At 41.0% G+C, this 22547-nt stretch overlaps 1 protein-coding gene across 1 annotated transcript in view; it reads right to left on the bottom strand.

The window, feature by feature from the left end:
• Positions 1 to 18106, bottom strand: part of LOC306899046 (piezo-type mechanosensitive ion channel component 2) — a gene marked incomplete at its 5' end in the record, with an annotated part of 37889 nt that extends 19783 nt beyond the window's left edge. The window contains 29 exons of the mRNA XM_079464996.1: positions 29 to 141; positions 1959 to 2026; positions 2115 to 2204; positions 2619 to 2778; positions 2868 to 2964; positions 3341 to 3584; positions 3896 to 4061; positions 6193 to 6294; positions 6553 to 6757; positions 6848 to 7048; positions 7232 to 7381; positions 7473 to 7649; positions 7758 to 7918; positions 8029 to 8135; positions 9130 to 9297; positions 9369 to 9517; positions 9602 to 9783; positions 10226 to 10337; positions 10439 to 10702; positions 10779 to 10891; positions 10967 to 11072; positions 11188 to 11347; positions 12096 to 12309; positions 12391 to 12598; positions 12642 to 12813; positions 13498 to 13543; positions 13632 to 13733; positions 16238 to 16333; positions 18043 to 18106. Of these exons, the coding sequence (XP_079321122.1) occupies positions 29 to 141; positions 1959 to 2026; positions 2115 to 2204; positions 2619 to 2778; positions 2868 to 2964; positions 3341 to 3584; positions 3896 to 4061; positions 6193 to 6294; positions 6553 to 6757; positions 6848 to 7048; positions 7232 to 7381; positions 7473 to 7649; positions 7758 to 7918; positions 8029 to 8135; positions 9130 to 9297; positions 9369 to 9517; positions 9602 to 9783; positions 10226 to 10337; positions 10439 to 10702; positions 10779 to 10891; positions 10967 to 11072; positions 11188 to 11347; positions 12096 to 12309; positions 12391 to 12598; positions 12642 to 12813; positions 13498 to 13543; positions 13632 to 13733; positions 16238 to 16333; positions 18043 to 18106 (4197 nt within the window). The remainder of the gene's footprint in view (positions 1 to 28; positions 142 to 1958; positions 2027 to 2114; positions 2205 to 2618; positions 2779 to 2867; positions 2965 to 3340; positions 3585 to 3895; positions 4062 to 6192; positions 6295 to 6552; positions 6758 to 6847; positions 7049 to 7231; positions 7382 to 7472; positions 7650 to 7757; positions 7919 to 8028; positions 8136 to 9129; positions 9298 to 9368; positions 9518 to 9601; positions 9784 to 10225; positions 10338 to 10438; positions 10703 to 10778; positions 10892 to 10966; positions 11073 to 11187; positions 11348 to 12095; positions 12310 to 12390; positions 12599 to 12641; positions 12814 to 13497; positions 13544 to 13631; positions 13734 to 16237; positions 16334 to 18042) is intronic.
• Positions 18107 to 22547: the final 4441 nt, after the last annotated feature.

Below are 22547 nucleotides of genomic sequence, written 5' to 3'. Positions count from 1 at the left end.
GTTGTGTTTGTTTGTTTTCTCTTCATACCTGAAAAGCAGTTTTCTTCTTTGGTGAAGTGTCTTCGTGTGTCTGGTCCGGTGTCTCCTCTTCCTCCTCCTCACTGTCAGACTGAAAGAGATGATAACCACAGTCTCCAACATCTACACACACACACACACACACACACACACACACACACATGAGTGTCTCTTAAGTGAATCACTCTTATCTCATGAAGTAATACTCAATGCTAATAAACAATCAAATGAGATTTTTGCACAAAACAGCAGTTCTACAACAACCCATGAGCTGAATTGACCTGACCATCATCATCAGATCAGTCTCACAACTGAGAGAGCTTGTGGAAAAAACATCTCAAGATGAAGTAATGGAACTGTTGTGTTGTTGATCTGCTCATGTGTTGACTTATAAAGTTTAACTCATTTACAGTAAGTAACTCAAATATTGATCTTAGAATTTAGCAAAAATATAATTTGTAAGTAAAATACTCATATATGTACATTTTAAAGAAATGAATCGTTGGATCAATAATAATATTCTGTATGTCCCACTTAAAAATCAATGATTTAAAAATGTTTAAGTAAGTTAATAATAATTTTTTTTTGATGACTTCTGTGTCTGTGAGCTGTTTTAACATCATGTTCAGCACTAGATTTGTTCAGGTTTGATTTCATACAGACACCAGGGCCCGGTTTTTCATAAGTATCAAAAACAGATTGGATCACATCGCGAAAATGTGTTTTTCAAAAGAAAAAACGGATTACATAATCGGATTAGATCACGTAATCACATTTTGGTTTTGATCCGGATCAAACCTTTTGTTTGGGTTTTTCAGAACTTCTTTGTAGGATTTGGATCACTTTGATTCAAAATATCTGGATTAAACTGATCCCATCAGAAGGGTGGATTCAGCATGGATTTCATGCCCAAAATGAAAACTTTAAAAATATATCAAATAATACTATATTTGGATTATGCAGTATTTTACAAGATATCCTATTTATTCATAAGGTTTTAATTGTATTTGTTCATCTGTCAGGCTACAGTGATTAGGTAAGCTTTAACGTATTCAGCCTTTCAGTATAGGCCTAAAGCAAAGTAGAGAGAGTTTGGCCTCATAAAATAATCCTCCAAACAGCTGTCAAAATTGACCAAAAACAATACATTTTATTCTGTCACTAATTGATATATATATTCATCACAATCGAAAATATTTTTGTTTTTAGAATATTTATTAGTGATGCATGTAAGGATTACAGAAGAAACAAAAAAATGCAAAGAATGGCAATCACTGATTTTTGAAATCCCAAACAAATCCAAATCAGAAATAGTGTCTAACTATTGTGTCCCTTGTTGCACGTCCTGTTTGCTCGTTCTGGCAGAGGAACAACCGACTCTGACCAAACTGCAGCAAACCAAGGCCAGACTTGAGATCCGCCTCCTAAAGGCTACGGTCGGACAAGCTGGTCTCTCCACATCAGATGAGGAAGTCTGAAATTATTGTGGAGTATTTGACATTAAGTCTTTTTTTTATTCATTATATCTGTACTTGTTGTAAATATCCTCAATGTACAGTGTTTGTGTTGTAGGTCTCAGATGAGCGTGTGTGTTTTCATTTCAAATAAAAATACATTTATATTGACCCCACACTGGCTATTCTACTTTTTGCTCTTTACATATCTATAGTTCTACATTGTGATTTCCTATCCGTTTGAGCACTGGTTATCCAGCACTGGTTATCCAGATTTGGTGATCCTGAAAAGTTCCTATCCAGATCAGATTGATCCAATCCGATGTTGCTTTAAAAAACTGGCTCCAAAAGTAAGATGGATTACGTGATCACGGATCGCAAAAAAAGGATTACTAAATCCAGATCAATTTTATCCGGATTAAATGTTTTGAAAAACCGGGCCCAGGACGTCAACACAAGTCAATAATATAAACGTGTTCAGGTTACCGCTTTGCTTTGGCTGATCTGAAGAGTCATCAAAAGATTTCTTCTGTTTAGACTTGATTTTTTCCATTCTGTGAGATATCAAATAAAACGGGCGTTACACTTGTTCTTTAAGTTATTCCAGGAAAAACAAACAAAACGGCACAAGAGCCCACTTACTGTTTCTTCAGTATCTCCACAGATTTTTTCTCCATCTCTAATCTGGCCTCCACCCGTTTCTTCACTTTGGCTTCAAACAGCTCTGCACCTCTTCAATCCACAACAGGTTTCATGAGAAGATGTGAAACTCATCCCATTCTTTTTGTAACAGTTTCTCAAATCAATTAGTTGTTTGAATGATTTATTGATTGTGTGCCTTCTCGCCGGGAGACCCTTGGCTTTCTGTCTGTCGTGGTCTGGTGCCGACTCGGATTTGAGTGGATGTTATGAATAGTTCTGCTCTCGCTTTTCTTCTGACAAGTTTTCCTGTTTTACATTTCATACCTCACACTGCATTTGTATTTATGAGAACAGTTCTGTTCTACACATGTGCAAACCTTCTAGATACAGTATCAGCCCTGAACCTCATTCTCTTCTTTAGGTACATTTAGATATACAGTATGTGTGGCGTTCTGAACAAATGAGTTATAAAGACACATGACATGTTGAATAACAGCCACTGACCTGGAAGCAAGAAGCTTTGAGATCTGAAGGTCAGACACCACATAGAGGAAATAATAACTGAGAAAAACTCTCCTCTGAATCAGTAATCCAGTGAAACAGATGGCATCCCAGATGATTCCTGCTTCACCCGCCGGCAGTTCACACTCATCATCAGCTTTAGCTGTGCACACACGACATGACACAGTAATGTGTGAACTACTGTAAAGTGTTTATGACTGACTGTAAATATATCAATGATGTGTTACTCACGTAAAGTGTAGCCATTGATGGTGCAGAACATACTGAAGGCCTGTATGAGCCAACAGCCATGAACCTGTAACCCATCCAGATACGCACAAGAACCCAACTGACACACACACACACACACACACACACACGTTTAAAACACTGTTTATTGTGAAAAGTTAAATCACTCATTCATGTTTTCTTTGATGATATTACACGGCTGGTTGGAACGCTTGATTCTGATTTGCAGGTTCTTTATTCCCAGACAACAACCGCTCAAAACTAACACACGGTAACCCGGACGCTGCAAATCATTGTTTTTTTGACAAATTAATATGAATATCTCTGTTAATAACATATATTTACAAATGATTGAACAAAATTGCCTGTTAGTGTTTGAACGTTGTTTCTTAATTTATAACCGAATGGATTAAGTGAAGGATCTTAAAGACAGAGAGACATACTGAAGAGACTCATACAGAGACACGTGTTCTTACCGAGAGAAGGTTCTTTAGACTGATGACCACACAGGTGTACGCTATCAGACAATCCCATAATCTGAGTACATGTCTCACCGGCTGCAGCAGTAATGTTCCTCCAAACAACATGAAGTAAAAACAAGCCACCAGATAACCCAAACAAAAGATGTTAATCCTGGTAGTGCCGGTGATGAAGATGAGACATAAAACCATCCAGAAGAAATGACTGAAGAGAAACACCTTCACCATGTCCAGACATGACCTGAACACACACACACACACACACACACACACACACACACAGGCGTGTCTCTGTAAACACACTTCAAACTATATGAAGTAAAATAATATGAAGTAAATGACATAAAGTAAGGGCTTGATATGTTATGCCACATGTTGCACTTTATCCAGACAATTATGTAAAAAAAATTGAATAGTCGGTGTAATACAGAAATACACATTTCCTTCTATCATACAATAAGATTTGACTATGAAAGGAGTTATGTAATAAAAAACATAAACATGTATAATGTTCTAGTGTTGAACACAATTAACATTCAGAGACACACACACCTGCAATGCAGAAAATTCTTGACCGGCGAGTATTGACTGAGTGCTGATGGATTTAAACTTCGGCTGATCTCCACGTTCTCTCCTGCCAGGAGTCTAATGTGAGCCTGATTTTCATCTTGAAACACCTGCAGTTGCAGAGATGCTACCAACAACAGCTGAAAGTCATCTGGAGAAAGAGAAGAAACAAGAGGATCAGAGATGTGGTGTGATGTGGTGTGATGGATGTGATGTGGTTTGATGAATGTGGTGTGATGGATGTGGTGTGATGTGATGTGATGTGATGTGGTGTGGTGTGATGTGGTGTGATGTGATGGATGTGATGTGGTGTGATGGATGTGGTGTGATGTGATGTGATGTGATGGATGTGATGTGATGTGGTGTGATGTGATGTGATGTGATGTGATGTGGTGTGATGTGATGTGGTGTGATGGATGTGGTGTGATGGATGTGGTGTGATGGATGTGGTGTGATGGATGTGATGTGATGTGGTGTGGTGAGATGTGGTGTGATGTGGTGTGGTGTGGTGTGATGTGATGTGGTGTGATGTGATGTGATGTGGTGTGATGTGATGTGGTGTGATGTGGTGTGGTGTGATGTGATGTGGTGTGATGTGATGTGATGGGGTGTGATGTGGTGTGATGTGATGTGGTGTGATGTGGTGTGGTGTGATGTGATGTGATGTGGTGTGATGTGATGTGATGTGATGTGATGTGGTGTGATGTGGTGTGGTGTGATGTGGTGTGATGGATGTGGTGTGATGGATGTGATGTGATGTGGTGTGGTGAGATGTGGTGTGATGTGGTGTGGTGTGGTGTGGTGTGATGTGATGTGGTGTGATGTGATGTGATGTGGTGTGATGTGGTGTGATGTGGTGTGATGTGATGTGGTGTGATGTGATGTGATGGGGTGTGATGTGGTGTGATGTGATGTGGTGTGATGTGGTGTGGTGTGATGTGATGTGATGTGGTGTGATGTGGTGTGATGTGATGTGATGTGGTGTGATGTGGTGTGGTGTGATGTGGTGTGATGTGATGTGGTGTGATGTGGTGTGGTGTGGTGTGGTGTGGTGTGATGTGGTGTGGTGTGATGTGGTGTGATGTGGTGTGGTGTGGTGTGATGTGATGTGGTGTGATGTGATGTGGTGTGGTGAGATGTGGTGTGTTGTGATGTGGTGTGATGTGATGTGGTGTGATGTGATGTGATGTGGTGTGATGTGATGTGGTGTGATGTGATGTGGTGTGATGTGATGTGGTGTGATGTGGTGTGATGTGGTGTGATGTGATGTGATGTGGTGTGGTGTGATGTGATGTGGTGTGGTGTGATGTGGTGTGATGTGATGTGGTGTGGTGTGATGTGGTGTGATGTGATGTGGTGTGGTGTGGTGTGATGTGATGTGGTGTGATGTGATGTGGTGTGATGTGATGTGGTGTGGTGTGATGTGGTGTGGTGTGATGTGATGTGATGTGATGTGGTGTGATGTGGTGTGATGTGATGTGATGTGGTGTGGTGTGATGTGATGTGGTGTGATGTGGTGTGGTGTGATGTGGTGTGGTGTGATGTGATGTGATGTGGTGTGGTGTGGTGTGATGTGATGTGATGTGATGTGGTGTGATGTGGTGTGGTGTGGTGTGATGTGGTGTGGTGTGGTGTGATGTGATGTGATGTGGTGTGATGTGATGTGGTGTGATGTGATGTGATGTGATGTGGTGTGATGTGGTGTGATGTGATGTGATGTGGTGTGGTGTGGTGTGATGTGGTGTGATGTGGTGTGATGTGATGTGGTGTGGTGTGATGTGGTGTGGTGTGGTGTGATGTGGTGTGGTGTGATGTGGTGTGGTGTGATGTGGTGTGATGTGATGTGGTGTGATGTGGTGTGGTGTGATGTGGTGTGATGTGGTGTGATGTGATATGGTGTGGTGTGATGTGGTGTGATGTGATGTGATGTGGTGTGGTGTGATGTGGTGTGATGTGATGTGGTGTGGTGTGATGTGGTGTGATGTGATGTGATGTGGTGTGGTGTGATGTGGTGTGATGTGATATGGTGTGATGTGATGTGGTGTGATGTGGTGTGATGTGATGTGGTGTGGTGTGGTGTGATGTGGTGTGGTGTGATGTGGTGTGGTGTGATGTGGTGTGATGTGATGTGGTGTGATGTGATGTGATGTGGTGTGGTGTGATGTGGTGTGATGTGATATGGTGTGATGTGATGTGGTGTGATGTGGTGTGATGTGATGTGATGTGGTGTGGTGTGATGTGGTGTGATGTGGTGTGATGGATGGATGGATGGATGTACTCACAGATGATAAAGGTGGCGTCTGGTCTCATGGCGTAGTCTGGTAGATATAACCACTTGATCAGATTTGAACTCAAAGCAGAAGACGACGTCCTCCAGATATAATCTAACAAAACACACACAAGCTGTCACATGTTCTGATTCAGCCCTACATTGGTTTTCAGATCCTTCAGTAATTCAGTGAAATGTGACATCCACACTTTAATGACCTTCAATGTCACATTCTAAGGTCACAATAAGACTAGACTTTTCCCAAGTTTCGCTAAGCAAGCAGAAAAAGGGATTCATGTTTAATGACAGATGGCTTTGACTGGAAGGCAGGTCTTTTTTGAGTTTCATTGACAGTAACTGAGGATGAACTAACCGACACAGAGCGCTGGTGGAAGGCCGATACACAGCAGATACTGCAGCACAATAAAGCCTGCGATGAAGCAGCAGTATTTTCTCCACATTTCTCCAATGGCCTTCCTGCGACGACGTGCTAGAATAACCATCAGTGCCAGTGAGTGAAGAAGAGCACATACATCCATCCTCTGACCGATGACGAACACCGCAACCACAAAACACACCTGACACACAAATCACAGTATCATGAGCGAACGCTACACTAATGCCGTAAGCAACACTCATCAATATCAACAGCTCTGATGTTCTCAAACCTCCAAACCAAACTTGTAGAAGAAGTAGTTGGTGAAGTATTTGAGACAGGACAGAATGCTCCGGTCCAGATGTTGGCGTGTCACTCCCTGGAATAGAGCGCTGCTGTATGACGCTTTAAAGCCATTCTGAAGATGAAGATGTAACTGATGACGATGAACGGTCACTTCAAACACAAGCAGACCTAAAATAAACAGGTGATTCTGAAGAATCACATGAAGAATGAAAACAGACAAACGTTATTCTCCAGTCGACCTGAATCAACAATCAAAAGATGATGTAGTGTGATGAAACCGTCTGACCTGACGTCGGATGCTGTTTACGTGTTTGTGTTAATGTGTTTCATATGCACGGGTCAGTGTTTGTAAACATATCTGTGAGAATACCCAGAGACAGGGCAGGACGCGATCCTCACACTTCTTCAATCCACCGATCCACAGTCCTGGATCCACTGGTGCTGTATAGAGACCAGAGATTCTCAAGAGCTCAGATGTCTTACCATCAACCCAACTCCCGTTAGACGACGGCCGTAGAGCCTGTTCAAACGCATGATATGATGACATCATCATCATTTATGAGGTCATATCATAAAGATCACGCAACATGAGATGAGGACACGTCACTTACAGCGGTGCAGTTTGAGGAATAAACTGAAGGTTTGATGAATTTCAGCTGATACATCATCTTACACACCACCATCACACACGCCCATACGGATGACACGCTGAGGGTCAAAGGTCGCAGCCTCGGAAACGGAAGAGCAAACGTCCATAACACCAAGAACAAGAAGTTCATCAGACACACCTGCAGAAACACATGACATGATCATAGTGTGTGTGTGTGTGTGTGTGCGTGTGCGTGTCCTTGTGTGTGTGCGTGTGCGTGTGCGTGTGCGTGTGCGTTCTATCTCACCTCCTGCACACACACCCACATGACACCAGCAGACACCAGTTTAAAACTGTGAATCTCCAGTATTGTCCAGCACAGCTCCTGACATCTCCACAAACACAGAACACCTCGCAGAACAAGGACATAAAGCCACTCCACCGCCACCATCCACTGCTTTACTGACTCTGAAATACACACACATGCATTAAGACCCTTTAACATCTTAAGAAAGGTTCTGTAAGGTTGTTCTGTGTGAAGTTCCTTTGGTGTGGGGGGGGTACAGAATTGAATTTACCATCATCATCATCATCGTTTGAATCCGTGCCGTGATTTCTGTCTATAGATGAAGACAAACTGTTCATGTGTTCAGCAGATTCGGCGCTCAGCTTCCCCTGCATCATTCTTGAACACACAAACACAAGTCACAACACACAAACACCGCCTTAAATCCACGATTGAGTAATAAAAGACAGGCCAGGCCAGATAAAGTGTTTTTAATGTTGAACTAAACACAGATGTTTCAGTAGATGAGATGAATCCCACAGAAAACTGATGAACAGTTCAATGACAGAAGAGGCCGAACATACACAGTGTTTTTGTTGACGATGAGCATCCATTAGAAATATCAAACAGCTTCATGCATGACTTTTAAAAGGATCTTTAATGGAGGAAAACTGTCAAACTCTTCAGTTCTGATGCTTCTTTCAATATCACATGAATCACATGAAACAACCTCACTTACCGTTCTTTTAACATCTGAATGTTGTTGTTTATGCTACAGTGAAGGATAAAAACACAGTGTGTCACTATAATACAACACGATTATATCAGAATCACAATTCATAACATTCATCAGATACGCTTTACACGTTCTGCTCATATCTGCAACTACATGTCAAATATCAGTCACACACATCAGTACACTGTTAGGATAGAGATAACAAACAATACAAACTGTGGAGGAATCATGACAGCACACACACACACACACACACACACGCACAAACGCAGATACACAGACACACACACACACATGCACAGGAATGCAATTCGGATGCAAGTTTCATACTCAATGTGCAATGACCTTAACCACAAACTGAAGGAGAGAAAAACTTAAACAACTCTTCATTTCTGCATATTCTCAATATATTCAAATATCAAAATATGAACAACTTAAATGATAAACAAGAGGTCAAATACTCACACGTCAAAAATACTTTTCAGTGTTTCTCTCAGCTCATCTTCTCTGAAATCACACACAAAAAGAAATGATTCCAGTTTTAGTTACACAGTGGCTTTGCTCTGAAAATAACACCTTGACCCACTCAATGTGATGTTATCATGTGACCGCACACTAATACATCACACTTGACGGAGTGTCTCTCTCTCTCATCACCTGTTTGTGGTGTTGGCCGGCGGTACTGTCTTCAGATCAGTTAGAATGAGAAAGTCGCTGTTGAAGTAATGCAGTTGAAGGATGCAGGCCAGAAGAAATGAGGCTGGCAGTAAAATTTGAGCGAAGAGTTCAACCACGTCAAACTGTTCCAAGCCAAAATCTCTCAACCTGACACAAACATAGAAAAAATGCTCAGCACATCACCCAGAGAAGACAAAACAGATGCAGACGCTGCTCACCGCTCCTCTGAAACTCCTAATATCTGCTGAAAGAGACTGGAAACACTTTTGAACTGATAGACGTAGATCAAGATCAACACGGTCATGGAATACGCCACCACAACCATCCAGAAATGTTTCAACACTCTCCTCCACATCTCATACTGGACCTGAAGGAAACACATCACATCATACAGAAGAACAGTCAACAGAAGAACACAGAACCTGAACGTTCAGAAATGACATGAACTGACCTCATATAAAACCACACAGAAGAGAAATAAACAGATGTAGAGGATTTTATAAACAGCCACTTTATCTGAGAAACTGATGATGAAGAACATGAAACAACAGCAGAAGATCCAGTACTTCACCAGCGTTCCTTTGATCAACAATCCAAACATCGTCATCATATCTGAAGAATGATTCTTATTACCTGAAACACACACATGTAAACATACAGAAGACACATCAGTTTCACTCGATAGTCGTTCATATTATTACACGGCTGCTTGGAACGCTTGATTCTGATTGGCCAGTCGAGACATGTGTAGGTTCTTTATTCCCAGACAACAACCGCTCGAAACTAATAACACACGGTAACCCGGACGCTGAAAAACATTTTGACAGTTATTTTGACGAATGAAATATAAATAAGTCTTTTAATAACATATATGTACAAATGATTAAACTAAATTGCCTGTTCGTGACATTTAAAACCGAACAAACAACAATAAATCCCATTTCCGCAACACAAGTTTGATGACAATCTGAGATCTTCTATGTTTTTAATATCCAGGACACATTTTTATTACTTGTAGTGAATATTGTGAGAATAACAGACATGTGCAGTAGATGACAGATGTATGTATGCGTACACGCTTGAACTTTGATCTCTGTTAAACACTCTTCACTCTTCTGCTGACGTTCTTCCTTTTTCTCTTTCAACTGTTGATGAAGTAACATCCAGAAAGTAAAGGCGTAAATCCCCTGAAAAACAACAAAGAACTCCTGAGTTTTCATATAAGACGTTTTCACAAAGCCTTTAGCATGACATCAGAAAACCTCAAAGTGTGTGAAGAGTTTTGCACCTTTGCCATGAGGTGCACGCAGGGCACTGGATAACCGTAGACATCAAAATCCATCAGAACGAGTTTTGGTAAGACGGGGAAAATGTGATTCTGGTTAAGATGAAGTTCACTGATGAAGGCGATAACCAGCAGAAATGTGCCGTACACGGCCAGAAACGGAGCGCTGAGCATCGCAAACCTCCGACGATTCTTCAACATCCAGATCACACACGACCACACCAATAACACTAATGTGAGCCAGGACTTATACGTGATGCTCCACACCTGCACACACACACAAACACGCTCAAGAATAGTTCAATTGAAAGAGTGTGTGTGTGTGTGTGTGTGTGTGCGTTACCATCATGATGATGAGAGCGATGATGTAACTCTGTTTCATGATGAAGTGTCCGAGCAGAATGCCAGCGCTGGACTCACATTCATCATCATCTGCTCTGCTGTCCTTCTCTTCATCTGAAACACACACACACTTTAATACAGAGATAAACTACACACTCATCAACAACAATGACAACATTTGAGATGTACCGTAAGATAAGTGATGTGAGTTGTGTTCTTCTAACATCAGAGAGTTGAGAGAGTCTTCATCTCCCCATGTGTTCCTCCTCCTCCTCCACATCATCACCACCACAGGCTACACAACAACAAGCACATCACAAATCTACACACAACTGTGAGAAAGCTCAAGTCCTCTTTCTTAAAGTCATCCAAACGAAGAGTTCTGCCAGACAATGTTGTGTGTGATGTACCTCAGCTGAAGTCCAGCGGTGCAGTAAAGCAATGAGTGTGAAATAGAGAATGAGGAGCAGAAGTGGATTAAGCATCGCCGGCCAGCTGCCGTCCTCATGAAGAGCCAGAACATGCGGATCAGACACGTTTGTGTGGATGAGTGCTCTCAAACCAAACAATCTGTTCAACACACACACACACCAAACATGTCATCTATTCTGTTCAAACATACTCAAAACACACTGCACACACATTCTATTGTTTGTTTAAGAAAGCATCAAGTCCATCATTAAACAGACTTCTTCACAACGTTAAACATCTTCTCATGCTTAACATGGTCAACTTGTCAAAAAGGGAGTTGTATGTATGATATAGTATTTCTGAGCTCGATACGCTCCCCAAGCATTCGTACAGGTTTCCGAACAACTTTTCGTAGTCCTTTATTGTACAATTCTCCTTGAAAAGCATGCAACGGCAAGATGATGGTAAGCAAGACACGCTTACCATCCAGATAGGCTGCAGCTCAGTACTCGTGTGTTTGTTTGTAATATCATATAAACGGGGGATATATCGCTGGATATGAAGATCAGTGAAACTGATAGATGGGAAAAAGTTGCCGGACATGCGTTGCATGTTTCCAGAAATAATAGTACAGCTGTGTCTGTCTTTATAAATGTGATCAAACTAAAGACTCTGACTTTGAAGGGTGTGATACTAGTCTGTAAGGACTCAAGATTATCATGAGAGAGACAGAATCTTCGGAGTAATGGACACTGTAAGAAAGACTGATATGGGAGGACAAATATCACAGATGATTATACCTGACGTAAGACATGAGAAAAGATCTCTCATCACTCTGATTATGATCTCAGGATGATTTTTCATCTTTTCAGACATGAATTAGACATTGGTCTGTTGCTTTACTGGCCTGACAAAGACGTCTTGAGGAGGAACGCTGTGCTGGATGAGAGGCAGCTGATAGAGATAAAGGATGAGAAGGTGTCCTCCGCTGAAGATGGTCATCATGACACACAGAGAACTGAAGTAGAGCAGAGGAACGCTGAAGGCCAGAACCCAACACCACACCAGACACACGAACACCACGAAATACAGCGCCGACGTCAGCGAAGGCAAAATGACTCCTGTCAGAAACACATCAACATCATCATGACCCGTGTGACCCATACCACACACACCGCACACACGCACGCGTGTTCATGTACCTGACAGACCCAACAGAACAGTGACCAACACTTTCCCTGCCGTGTTCATGAGAGAAGACACGAGAAGTCTCAGACCGCTCAGAAACACAGAGATCTTCTGCAGGAGAGACGGAGACGAGAGCGCTGCTGGATCGTTCTTCTCATCTGAACTCTCTGATGTTCTGCTCTCGTCTTCAGATTCCGAGTCAGACGTGTCTTCATCTGAACCCTACACACAAAGAGTCCATACGGTGAGCTCGCTATATTCTCACGTGATCTATGAGCAGATGTCTCACCTCGCTGTCAAACATCGGCTGCTCAGCGCTCTTCGTGTCACGAGGCTTTTTGGATGAACACAGACGCAGAATGAAGAGTGTAGACGAGAACACGGCGACATCCGGCATCAGCAGACGTATGATGTTACGTGTGTCCACATCACTGAACCTGAGGAGGATTAAAACAATGAGAAAGTGATCTGAGGCTTTTGTGGTGATGAGAAGTGAGCATCTTGATGTCATGCACCCTTTAAAGTGAGCTCTATGAAGGGCGTGATAGCGCTGTGTGCACACACCTGTCACAAATTGAAATCAATGTTTGTATTTTTTGTCTTTTTCTGTGCTAAGTGATTCAGTAGCTTTAGGGATAATCTACTGCTTAAGGGTTTTAATGCATGACAGGGAGGCCAGGAACCACCCGATGTGAAGCGCATTCAAACCCTTTAATGTATCCCACTTACACCGCGGTCATTTGCCAAGTTAAAGCTGTTATTGATGTCTACAGCGTCATTTATGATCAAACAGGTGAACATGAGGGTTATTTGTGTCAGATCATTTCAAATTGACTGGAGGCACCCATGCGTTAAACGGTTTTAATGCACACCTTCCAGCCAATCACAATCCAGTATTCAAACAGACCATGGTATAAATAAATAAGTCACAATTCCCACTTCAATGTCAGTTTTTATGTCAATACGATACAACAAAACTCCACATATGATTTTCCAAAAATAAAACTAATATATTTAAACTCATTCTTCAACCGTCATTACTTTATTGTTTTAATGTTGAGTCTTGGAATCATACGTTTTATTGTGTCACTAAAATGAACAAATGAATGAATGGATCATACCTGACAACACCGAGGTGAAAGAACACATTGTCCCACGGTCCGCTCACTGAAGAATACAGATCATCAAAGTCAGATCAAAGATGTGTGTTTCTATCCCAGTAAACACTGTGACATATGAACACAAGTGATCTCACCATGTTTCTGAATGTAAGTGAAGGGGATTTGCATCCCACACTGAAGAGCCAGAAACATGACAGCGGTCGAGCAAACAGTGTGAAGAAATCTCACACTCTTACCTGCACACAGACATATACACATATTTCTGCAGGGTATGACATGACAAGCGTTGTTAGATCATTATTACTTTGAAAGCAGACTATAAAACAGTGATAGTTGATGGTATAATCACACAATCCCCCACTGATGGAGTATTTACATCACAGACTGCCCAGGACCCCTTGAGTACCCGATCAAAACACTAGTCGCTATTTTTATAACTTGTGGATTCAACTTTACAGGAATCATTTGGAAATGTCCTTTTTAATACTTCATTTATTTATTGACTTTGAGTATTTAAGCAAGTATGTAAGTACAGATTTAAAAATTCAGTGTTTATCCACCAGCATAAAATTGGTTTGACGTCTGAATTTAGGGACCGTCTCCAAAGATACAAAGGCTTCACATTAATATACACATTTCTAAGTTCAGAAGCATTTCAATCCACTGTATTTCACTTGCTCATGATGATAAGTCATTTGTTTGTCATCATATTAGAGAATTATTTAGGGATTGTCCTCTGCTCAGCTGTCTTCAGTAAACTATATTTATCATGTTTTATTTTTGTATTTACATTTGTTTTGACAGCTAGCTGGTCCCAGAGCCACACGTTACTTTGGAATCAAAATGAGAAATTTCAGTTCAGTTGTCTTTATTCATTTAACTGTGTTCATTGATTTATTCTTTTCATTTCTTATCATTCTTATAATTCCGTGCTCATGTTTTTTAGTCTCATTCATGTCAAGACATCCGTCAGTGAACGGAGACACATAAACTGCAGACGCGTGACATCTGTTGGGTTTTGGTTGAGATTGCATGAAGTTACTGGACTGAAATCCTACATTCAAACCGAAGGCATCAGATGAAACGGCCCAAACACCTGCAGTGTGGTGTAATATTCTCATTTATTGCCATTGAACTGCTATGTGATGAAAACGTCAGCAAATCTAAAGGAGCATCTCTGACCATCTCTGGAGAATCCACTATTGATCTGTTTCTTTATGTGATGGCTTTTCAGGGTATTGTACACACATGGCTCCATTGAGTCAGGTGAATCAATACTAACAAAAACCTCAACAAAGTTCCCACAGCTGCACTTTTTAACTTAATGTTGTATGAATGTGAAATGTCAAATTTAAAGTATAAAAACATAAAAGTGTATAATAATTCATGTTCATTAAATCAGGACTCAGGCTACAGAGAGATCTTGAGCTTCTGCTGGATGTCAAGAATCTGAACACTTCACAGTAGTTTATGAACATTTTCTGTTTTCTGTAATAGTTCTTTTTTTAAACTCTTGGTGTCCTCAGATCACACTGTTCAGAACTCGATGATCTTTTTCATTTCAGGAAATACTTCAACAAAAATGAAAATGATTTTCTCCTCCTCATGCCATCACACGTGGTTTTGTCCGTTGAACTGAAATAATCGTATTATTTTAATTTTTAAAGTGACTTATAAAGTGTATGTCTGAAATAGATTGCAAAACTTGAATATTTGTATTTTCTAACCGTATGGGTCCACTTCAACATTTTTTTGATGATGAAATGATGAATGTTTGGCAGACGCTAACAACAATATATAAATGATTTATGTGAGTCGTGGGCTATACATCTGAGAAGACAATGATGAGACACGTGTTTGAATCTTTATTTAGATTGATGATGAGCGGAGCCTTAAAACAGAAATATTTCAGTTGTATTACAGTATAATACAACATTCACAAAATGTTTTTCAGCTCATCTGTCTCAGTTTTATGTCTGCAGGAGATCAATATCTGACATCATTTATTTCTGTAAATGTAGGAGAAATGAGGATGTTGTTTTTGATTACACGGCAATAAATCAATCAGCTGAGCCAGCAAATGTGTTTCCCATCGCCTGGTTTTTACTAAAAGCTTTGCCATTTTTCCTCATAATTCCTCAATAATCCTCATACTTACAGTAAACATTGAGTGAGTGTGCGTGTGTGTGTGTGCGTGTGTGTGCGTGTGTGTGTGTGTGTGTGTGTGTGTGTGAGAGAGAGAGAGAGAGAGAGAGAGAGAGAGAGAGAGAGAGAGAGAGAGAGAGAGAGAGAGAGAGAGAGAGAGTAAATGAGTCAATTAAAGTAAGTTCCTGAATGGAAATAAGTAAGTAAACTTAACAGGATTATGTGGATCTATAAAGGATGTGAAAGGATGTTTTAAAGTCTTAAAGGTAATGCCTGAGCTGACTGCAGAATGATTATTCTGTAATGCATCATTGATGACATGTCTGGACCAAACACTTAACTGATGAATTAAAACAAAAATACGCTACACAAATATAGAAAAAACCTCCAATAGCATTAGAACTGCAGTCATTTACTGTTCTTTCAAGATCAATGAACAGATGTTTACACTTTACTTCATGCACAATACTCACACCGACACAATGACATTTACTCACTGGAATCTATAATGATATTGACATAGATCAATGTGTTTTACTGCACTGTTCATATAATGGGAGATGATATTCATCATTGGTCACTTATTCTCACGTACCCTTTGTAGTAGCCACGTTTGGATTGGGCACCAGAGGAATGGACAGAAGAAACAGCAGATACACCACTGAAAGGCCATTGTAACGGAATAATATTGCTGTGGACAAAAAGACAAATAGGATATTTCTGTATTCTCACAAAAAAATAATGTCAAAACTTTACGATACTTGCAGGTTTTTTCAGTCAAGATCATCTTAAGAAAACATAAGCTAGATCCATTTCAAAGCCTAAATACAATCAGCAGAAATGTACGCAACAGTAAATTGATATCAACATCATCACCAGCAACCCTTCAGCATCACTAAAAGCATCATCATCCAGAAACTGCTCAGAGTTAAAGTCTGTGAGTTTTACATGTGATGACGACTTCTATTCTCTAGCAAGTATGTCAAATGTATTTATAAAGCACCTTTCACAGATAAGGAATCATAATGTGCTTTCCAACACTATCAGTAAAACAAATCAAACTGAAATATTTGATACTGATGTTTTTCAGTTTGTTGTGTAAAGTCTATTTCTGTCAGTGTTGTTCTGTTATTTGAGAATCAACATGAATATACATTTGGGACGGAAAACCTCACAACACAACAACACTCTGTCCATCTGAGTCGGATTGAACACAACATTCTTCTAACAAAGGCCTTTCATATTTTAACAGAATATTTCAGCATTTTTTTCACTTGAATATTTTTAAGCTGCACACTAAAAGAACCTTTAGAAATAAAACAAAATGATATTTAGTAATGGTCAAAATGGTCAGTACCCTTAATAAATCTCTTTCATTGTGAATTATAATTTGCATTTGGTGGCAATTTGAATGGTTTCTATCGTTATTTCTAACAGTAAACAGTGTAAAGTAAATAATCTCTGATCCCCAAACATCAATGTGCTTGTGTTCATCACACTTCTACAATAAACCTCTTTCTGTGGATTCTGTGAAGGAGAAACTCATGATGACACAACTGAGGAGAAAGAGTAGAGCGCAGACGTTTCATACACAATATTGCACCTGTACAGTAAGACAATGAGCCGACGATAAACACAATATTTATACACAACCAGAAGAAAAACTCAAGTGATATAGAAATCTTTTACTATATCACAGCTTAGATCATAATGTCATAAAACACGGTGATCTGCTCAAAACCAGACGCCCGTCACCCGTCTCTCTCTCTCTCTCTGTGTCTCTCTGTCTCTCTAATAATAAAATCTCTAAATAATGTTGCCAAGAAGGATCTCTGTGACTTCATCTGTTGATATGTTCAACTCTTTTTCTGCACATATTTTATACAACTATGGTGAGCATTTAGTTAACTGGAGGGTGTATAACACCGATATATAACATCTATAACATCTTTCCATGTCCATGCTCATTTCACATTCACTTTAAACTTTAATTGTGAATTGTGGTGTATTATTGTGTATTACATTTTCTGGTATCTGAAAAACCCGAACGATACCCGAACAGACTCTCAGGTTGGTGTCTGAATTTATTTTATGGATACAGCTCAAATGATTGGTAAATTAATTTCTAAGCACAGTTTTTGTGAGCGTCTCCAGCTATAAAATAATTGTGTTTGATAACATTATATTTATAACATCTGTTTAATGTCCCACAAACTTTGCCGAGACAATAAAAGTGAAATCTCAGTATTGTTTATAAATGTATATAATAATATCAGAACAGTCAGCAATATTTTTCTCTTCATTCTCCCGTTTTGCCAGAAAAATAAAAACATTTACTCTTATTACGTGAAAGAGTGCTTTAGCTAAAGAAAAACAAGCTTTAAAAGAAGAGGAACTCACCAATGAGCAGTGAGAGAGGCAGCAGGACGTGAAAACACAAATCCACTCTGATGTCTCCTGACATCCTTCATCCACACACACTTGTGCTCATGTGCTGGACTCAAACACAACGCAGGGCGACTCAGTCTGTGCTGAACATCACGTCATGTTTACACCCCACCTCACTACACTACACTACATACTGCACCTCACCTCACTACACTACATACTACACCTCACCTCACCTCACTACACTACATACTACACCTCACCTCACTACACTACACTACATACTACACCCCACCTCACTACACTACACTACATACTACACCTCACCTCACTACACTACACTATATACTACACCTCACCTCACTACACTACACTACATACTACACCTCACCTCACCTCACTACACTACATACTACACCTCACCTCACTACACTACACTACATACTACACCTCACCTCACTACACTACACTACATACTACACCCCACCTCACTACACTACACTACATACTACACCTCACCTCACTACACTACACTACATACTGCACCTCACCTCACCTCACTACACTACATACTACACCCCACCTCACTACACTACACTACATACTGCACCTCACCTCACTACACTACACTACATACTACACCTCACCTCACCTCACTACACTACATACTACACCTCACCTCACTACACTACACTACATACTACACCTCACCTCACTACACTACATACTACACCTCACCTCACTACACTACACTACATACTACACCTCACCTCACTACACTACACTACATACTACACCTCACCTCACCTCACTACACTACATACTACACCTCACCTCACTACACTACACTACATACTACACCTCACCTCACTACACTACATACTACACCTCACCTCACTACACTACACTACATACTACACCTCACCTCACTACACTACACTACATACTACACCACACCTCACCTCACTACACTACATACTACACCTCACCTCACTACACTACACTACATACTACACCACACCTCACTACACTACACTACATACTACACCTCACCTCACTACACTACACTACATACTACACCACACCTCACCTCACTACACTACATACTACACCTCACCTCACTACACTACACTACATACTACACCTCAGCTCACTACACTACACTACATACTACACCTCACCTCACTACACTACACTACACTACATACTACACCCCACCTCACTACACTACACTACATACTACACCCCACCTCACTACACTACACTACATACTACACCTCACCTCACTACACTACACTACACTACATACTGCACCTCACCTCACTACACTACACTACATACTACACCCCACCTCACTACACTACACTACATACTACACCTCACCTCACTACACTACACTACATACTGCACCTCACCTCACTACACTACACTACATACTACACCCCACCTCACTACACTACACTACATACTACACCCCACCTCACTACACTACACTACATACTACACCTCACTACACTACACTACATACTACACCTCAGCTCACTACACTACACTACATACTACACCTCACCTCACTACACTACACTACATACTGCACCTCACCTCACTACACTACACTACATACTACACCCCACCTCACTACACTACACTACATACTACACCTCACCTCACTACACTACACTACATACTGCACCTCACCTCACTACACTACACTATATACTACACCTCACCTCACTACACTACACTACATACTACACCTCACCTCACTACACTACACTACATACTACACCTCACTACACTACACTATATACTACACCTCACCTCACTACACTACACTACATACTACACCTCACCTCACTACTCCACACTACATACTACACCTCACCTCACTACACTACATACTACACCTCACTACTCCACACTACACTACATACTACACCTCACCTCACTACACTACACTATATACTACACCCCACCTCACTACACTACACTACATACTACACCTCACCTCACCTCACTACACTATATACTACACCTCACCTCACTACACTACACTACATACTGCACCTCACCTCACTACACTACACTACATACTACACCTCACCTCACTACACTACACTATATACTACACCTCACTACACTACACTACATACTACACCTCACTACACTACACTACATACTGCACCTCACCTCACTACACTACACTACATACTACACCTCACCTCACTACACTACACTACATACTACACCTCACCTCACTACACTACACTACATACTACACCTCACCTCACTACACTACACTACATACTGCACCTCACCTCACTACACTACACTACATACTACACCACACCTCACTACACTACACTACATACTACACCTCACCTCACCTCACTACACTACACTACATACTACACCACACCTCACCTCACTACACTACATACTACACCTCACCTCACTACACTACACTACATACTACACCTCAGCTCACTACACTACACTACATACTACACCTCACCTCACTACACTACACTACACTACATACTACACCCCACCTCACTACACTACACTACATACTACACCCCACCTCACTACACTACACTACATACTACACCTCACCTCACTACACTACACTACACTACATACTGCACCTCACCTCACTACACTACACTACATACTACACCCCACCTCACTACACTACACTACATACTACACCTCACTACACTACACTACATACTGCACCTCACCTCACTACACTACACTACATACTACACCCCACCTCACTACACTACACTACATACTACACCCCACCTCACTACACTACACTACATACTACACCTCACTACACTACACTACATACTACACCTCAGCTCACTACACTACACTACATACTACACCTCACCTCACTACACTACACTACATACTGCACCTCACCTCACTACACTACACTACATACTACACCCCACCTCACTACACTACACTACATACTACACCTCACCTCACTACACTACACTACATACTACACCTCACCTCACTACACTACACTACATACTGCACCTCACCTCACTACACTACACTATATACTACACCTCACCTCACTACACTACACTACATACTACACCTCACCTCACTACACTACACTACATACTACACCTCACTACACTACACTATATACTACACCTCACCTCACTAAACTACACTACATACTACACCTCACCTCACTACTCCACACTACATACTACACCTCACCTCACTACACTACATACTACACCTCACTACTCCACACTACACTACATACTACACCTCACCTCACTACACTACACTATATACTACACCCCACCTCACTACACTACACTACATACTACACCTCACCTCACCTCACTACACTATATATTACACCTCACCTCACTACACTACACTACATACTGCACCTCACCTCACTACACTACACTACATACTACACCTCACCTCACTACACTACACTATATACTACACCTCACTACACTACACTACATACTACACCTCACTACACTACACTACATACTACACCTCACCTCACTGCACTACACTACATACTACACCTCACCTCACTACACTACACTACATACTACACCTCACCTCACTACACTACATACTACACCTCACTGCTCCACACTACATACTACACCTCACCTCACTACACTACACTACATACTACACCTCACTACACTACACTACACTACACCTCACCTCACTACACTACACTACATACTACACCTCACTACACTACACTACATACTACACCTCACCTCACTACACTACACTACATACTACACCTCACCTCACTACACTACACTACATACTACACCTCACCTCACTACACTACACTACATACTACACCTCACCTCACTACACTACATACTACACCTCACCTCACTACATTACACTACATACTGCACCTCACCTCACTACACTACACTACATACTGCACCTCACCTCACTACACTACACTATATACTACACCTCACCTCACTACACTACACTACATACTACACCTCACCTCACTACACTACACTACATACTACACCTCACTACACTACACTATATACTACACCTCACCTCACCACACTACACTACATACTACACCTCACCTCACTACTCCACACTACATACTACACCTCACCTCACTACACTACATACTACACCTCACTACTCCACACTACACTACATACTACACCTCACCTCACTACACTACACTATATACTACACCCCACCTCACTACACTACACTACATACTACACCTCACCTCACCTCACTACACTATATACTACACCTCACCTCACTACACTACACTACATACTGCACCTCACCTCACTACACTACACTACATACTACACCTCACCTCACCTCACTGCACTACACTACATACTACACCCCACCTCACTACACTACACTACATACTACACCTCACCTCACTACACTACACTACATACTACACCTCACCTCACTACACTACACTACATACTACACCTCACCTCACC

Source organism: Barbatula barbatula (genome assembly GCF_947034865.1).
Source record: "Barbatula barbatula genome assembly, chromosome: 9".
NCBI classification, from domain to species: Eukaryota; Metazoa; Chordata; class Actinopteri; order Cypriniformes; family Nemacheilidae; genus Barbatula; species Barbatula barbatula.
Note: the sequence above shows the minus strand (reverse complement) of the source record. Positions and strands in the feature narration are given on the sequence as shown.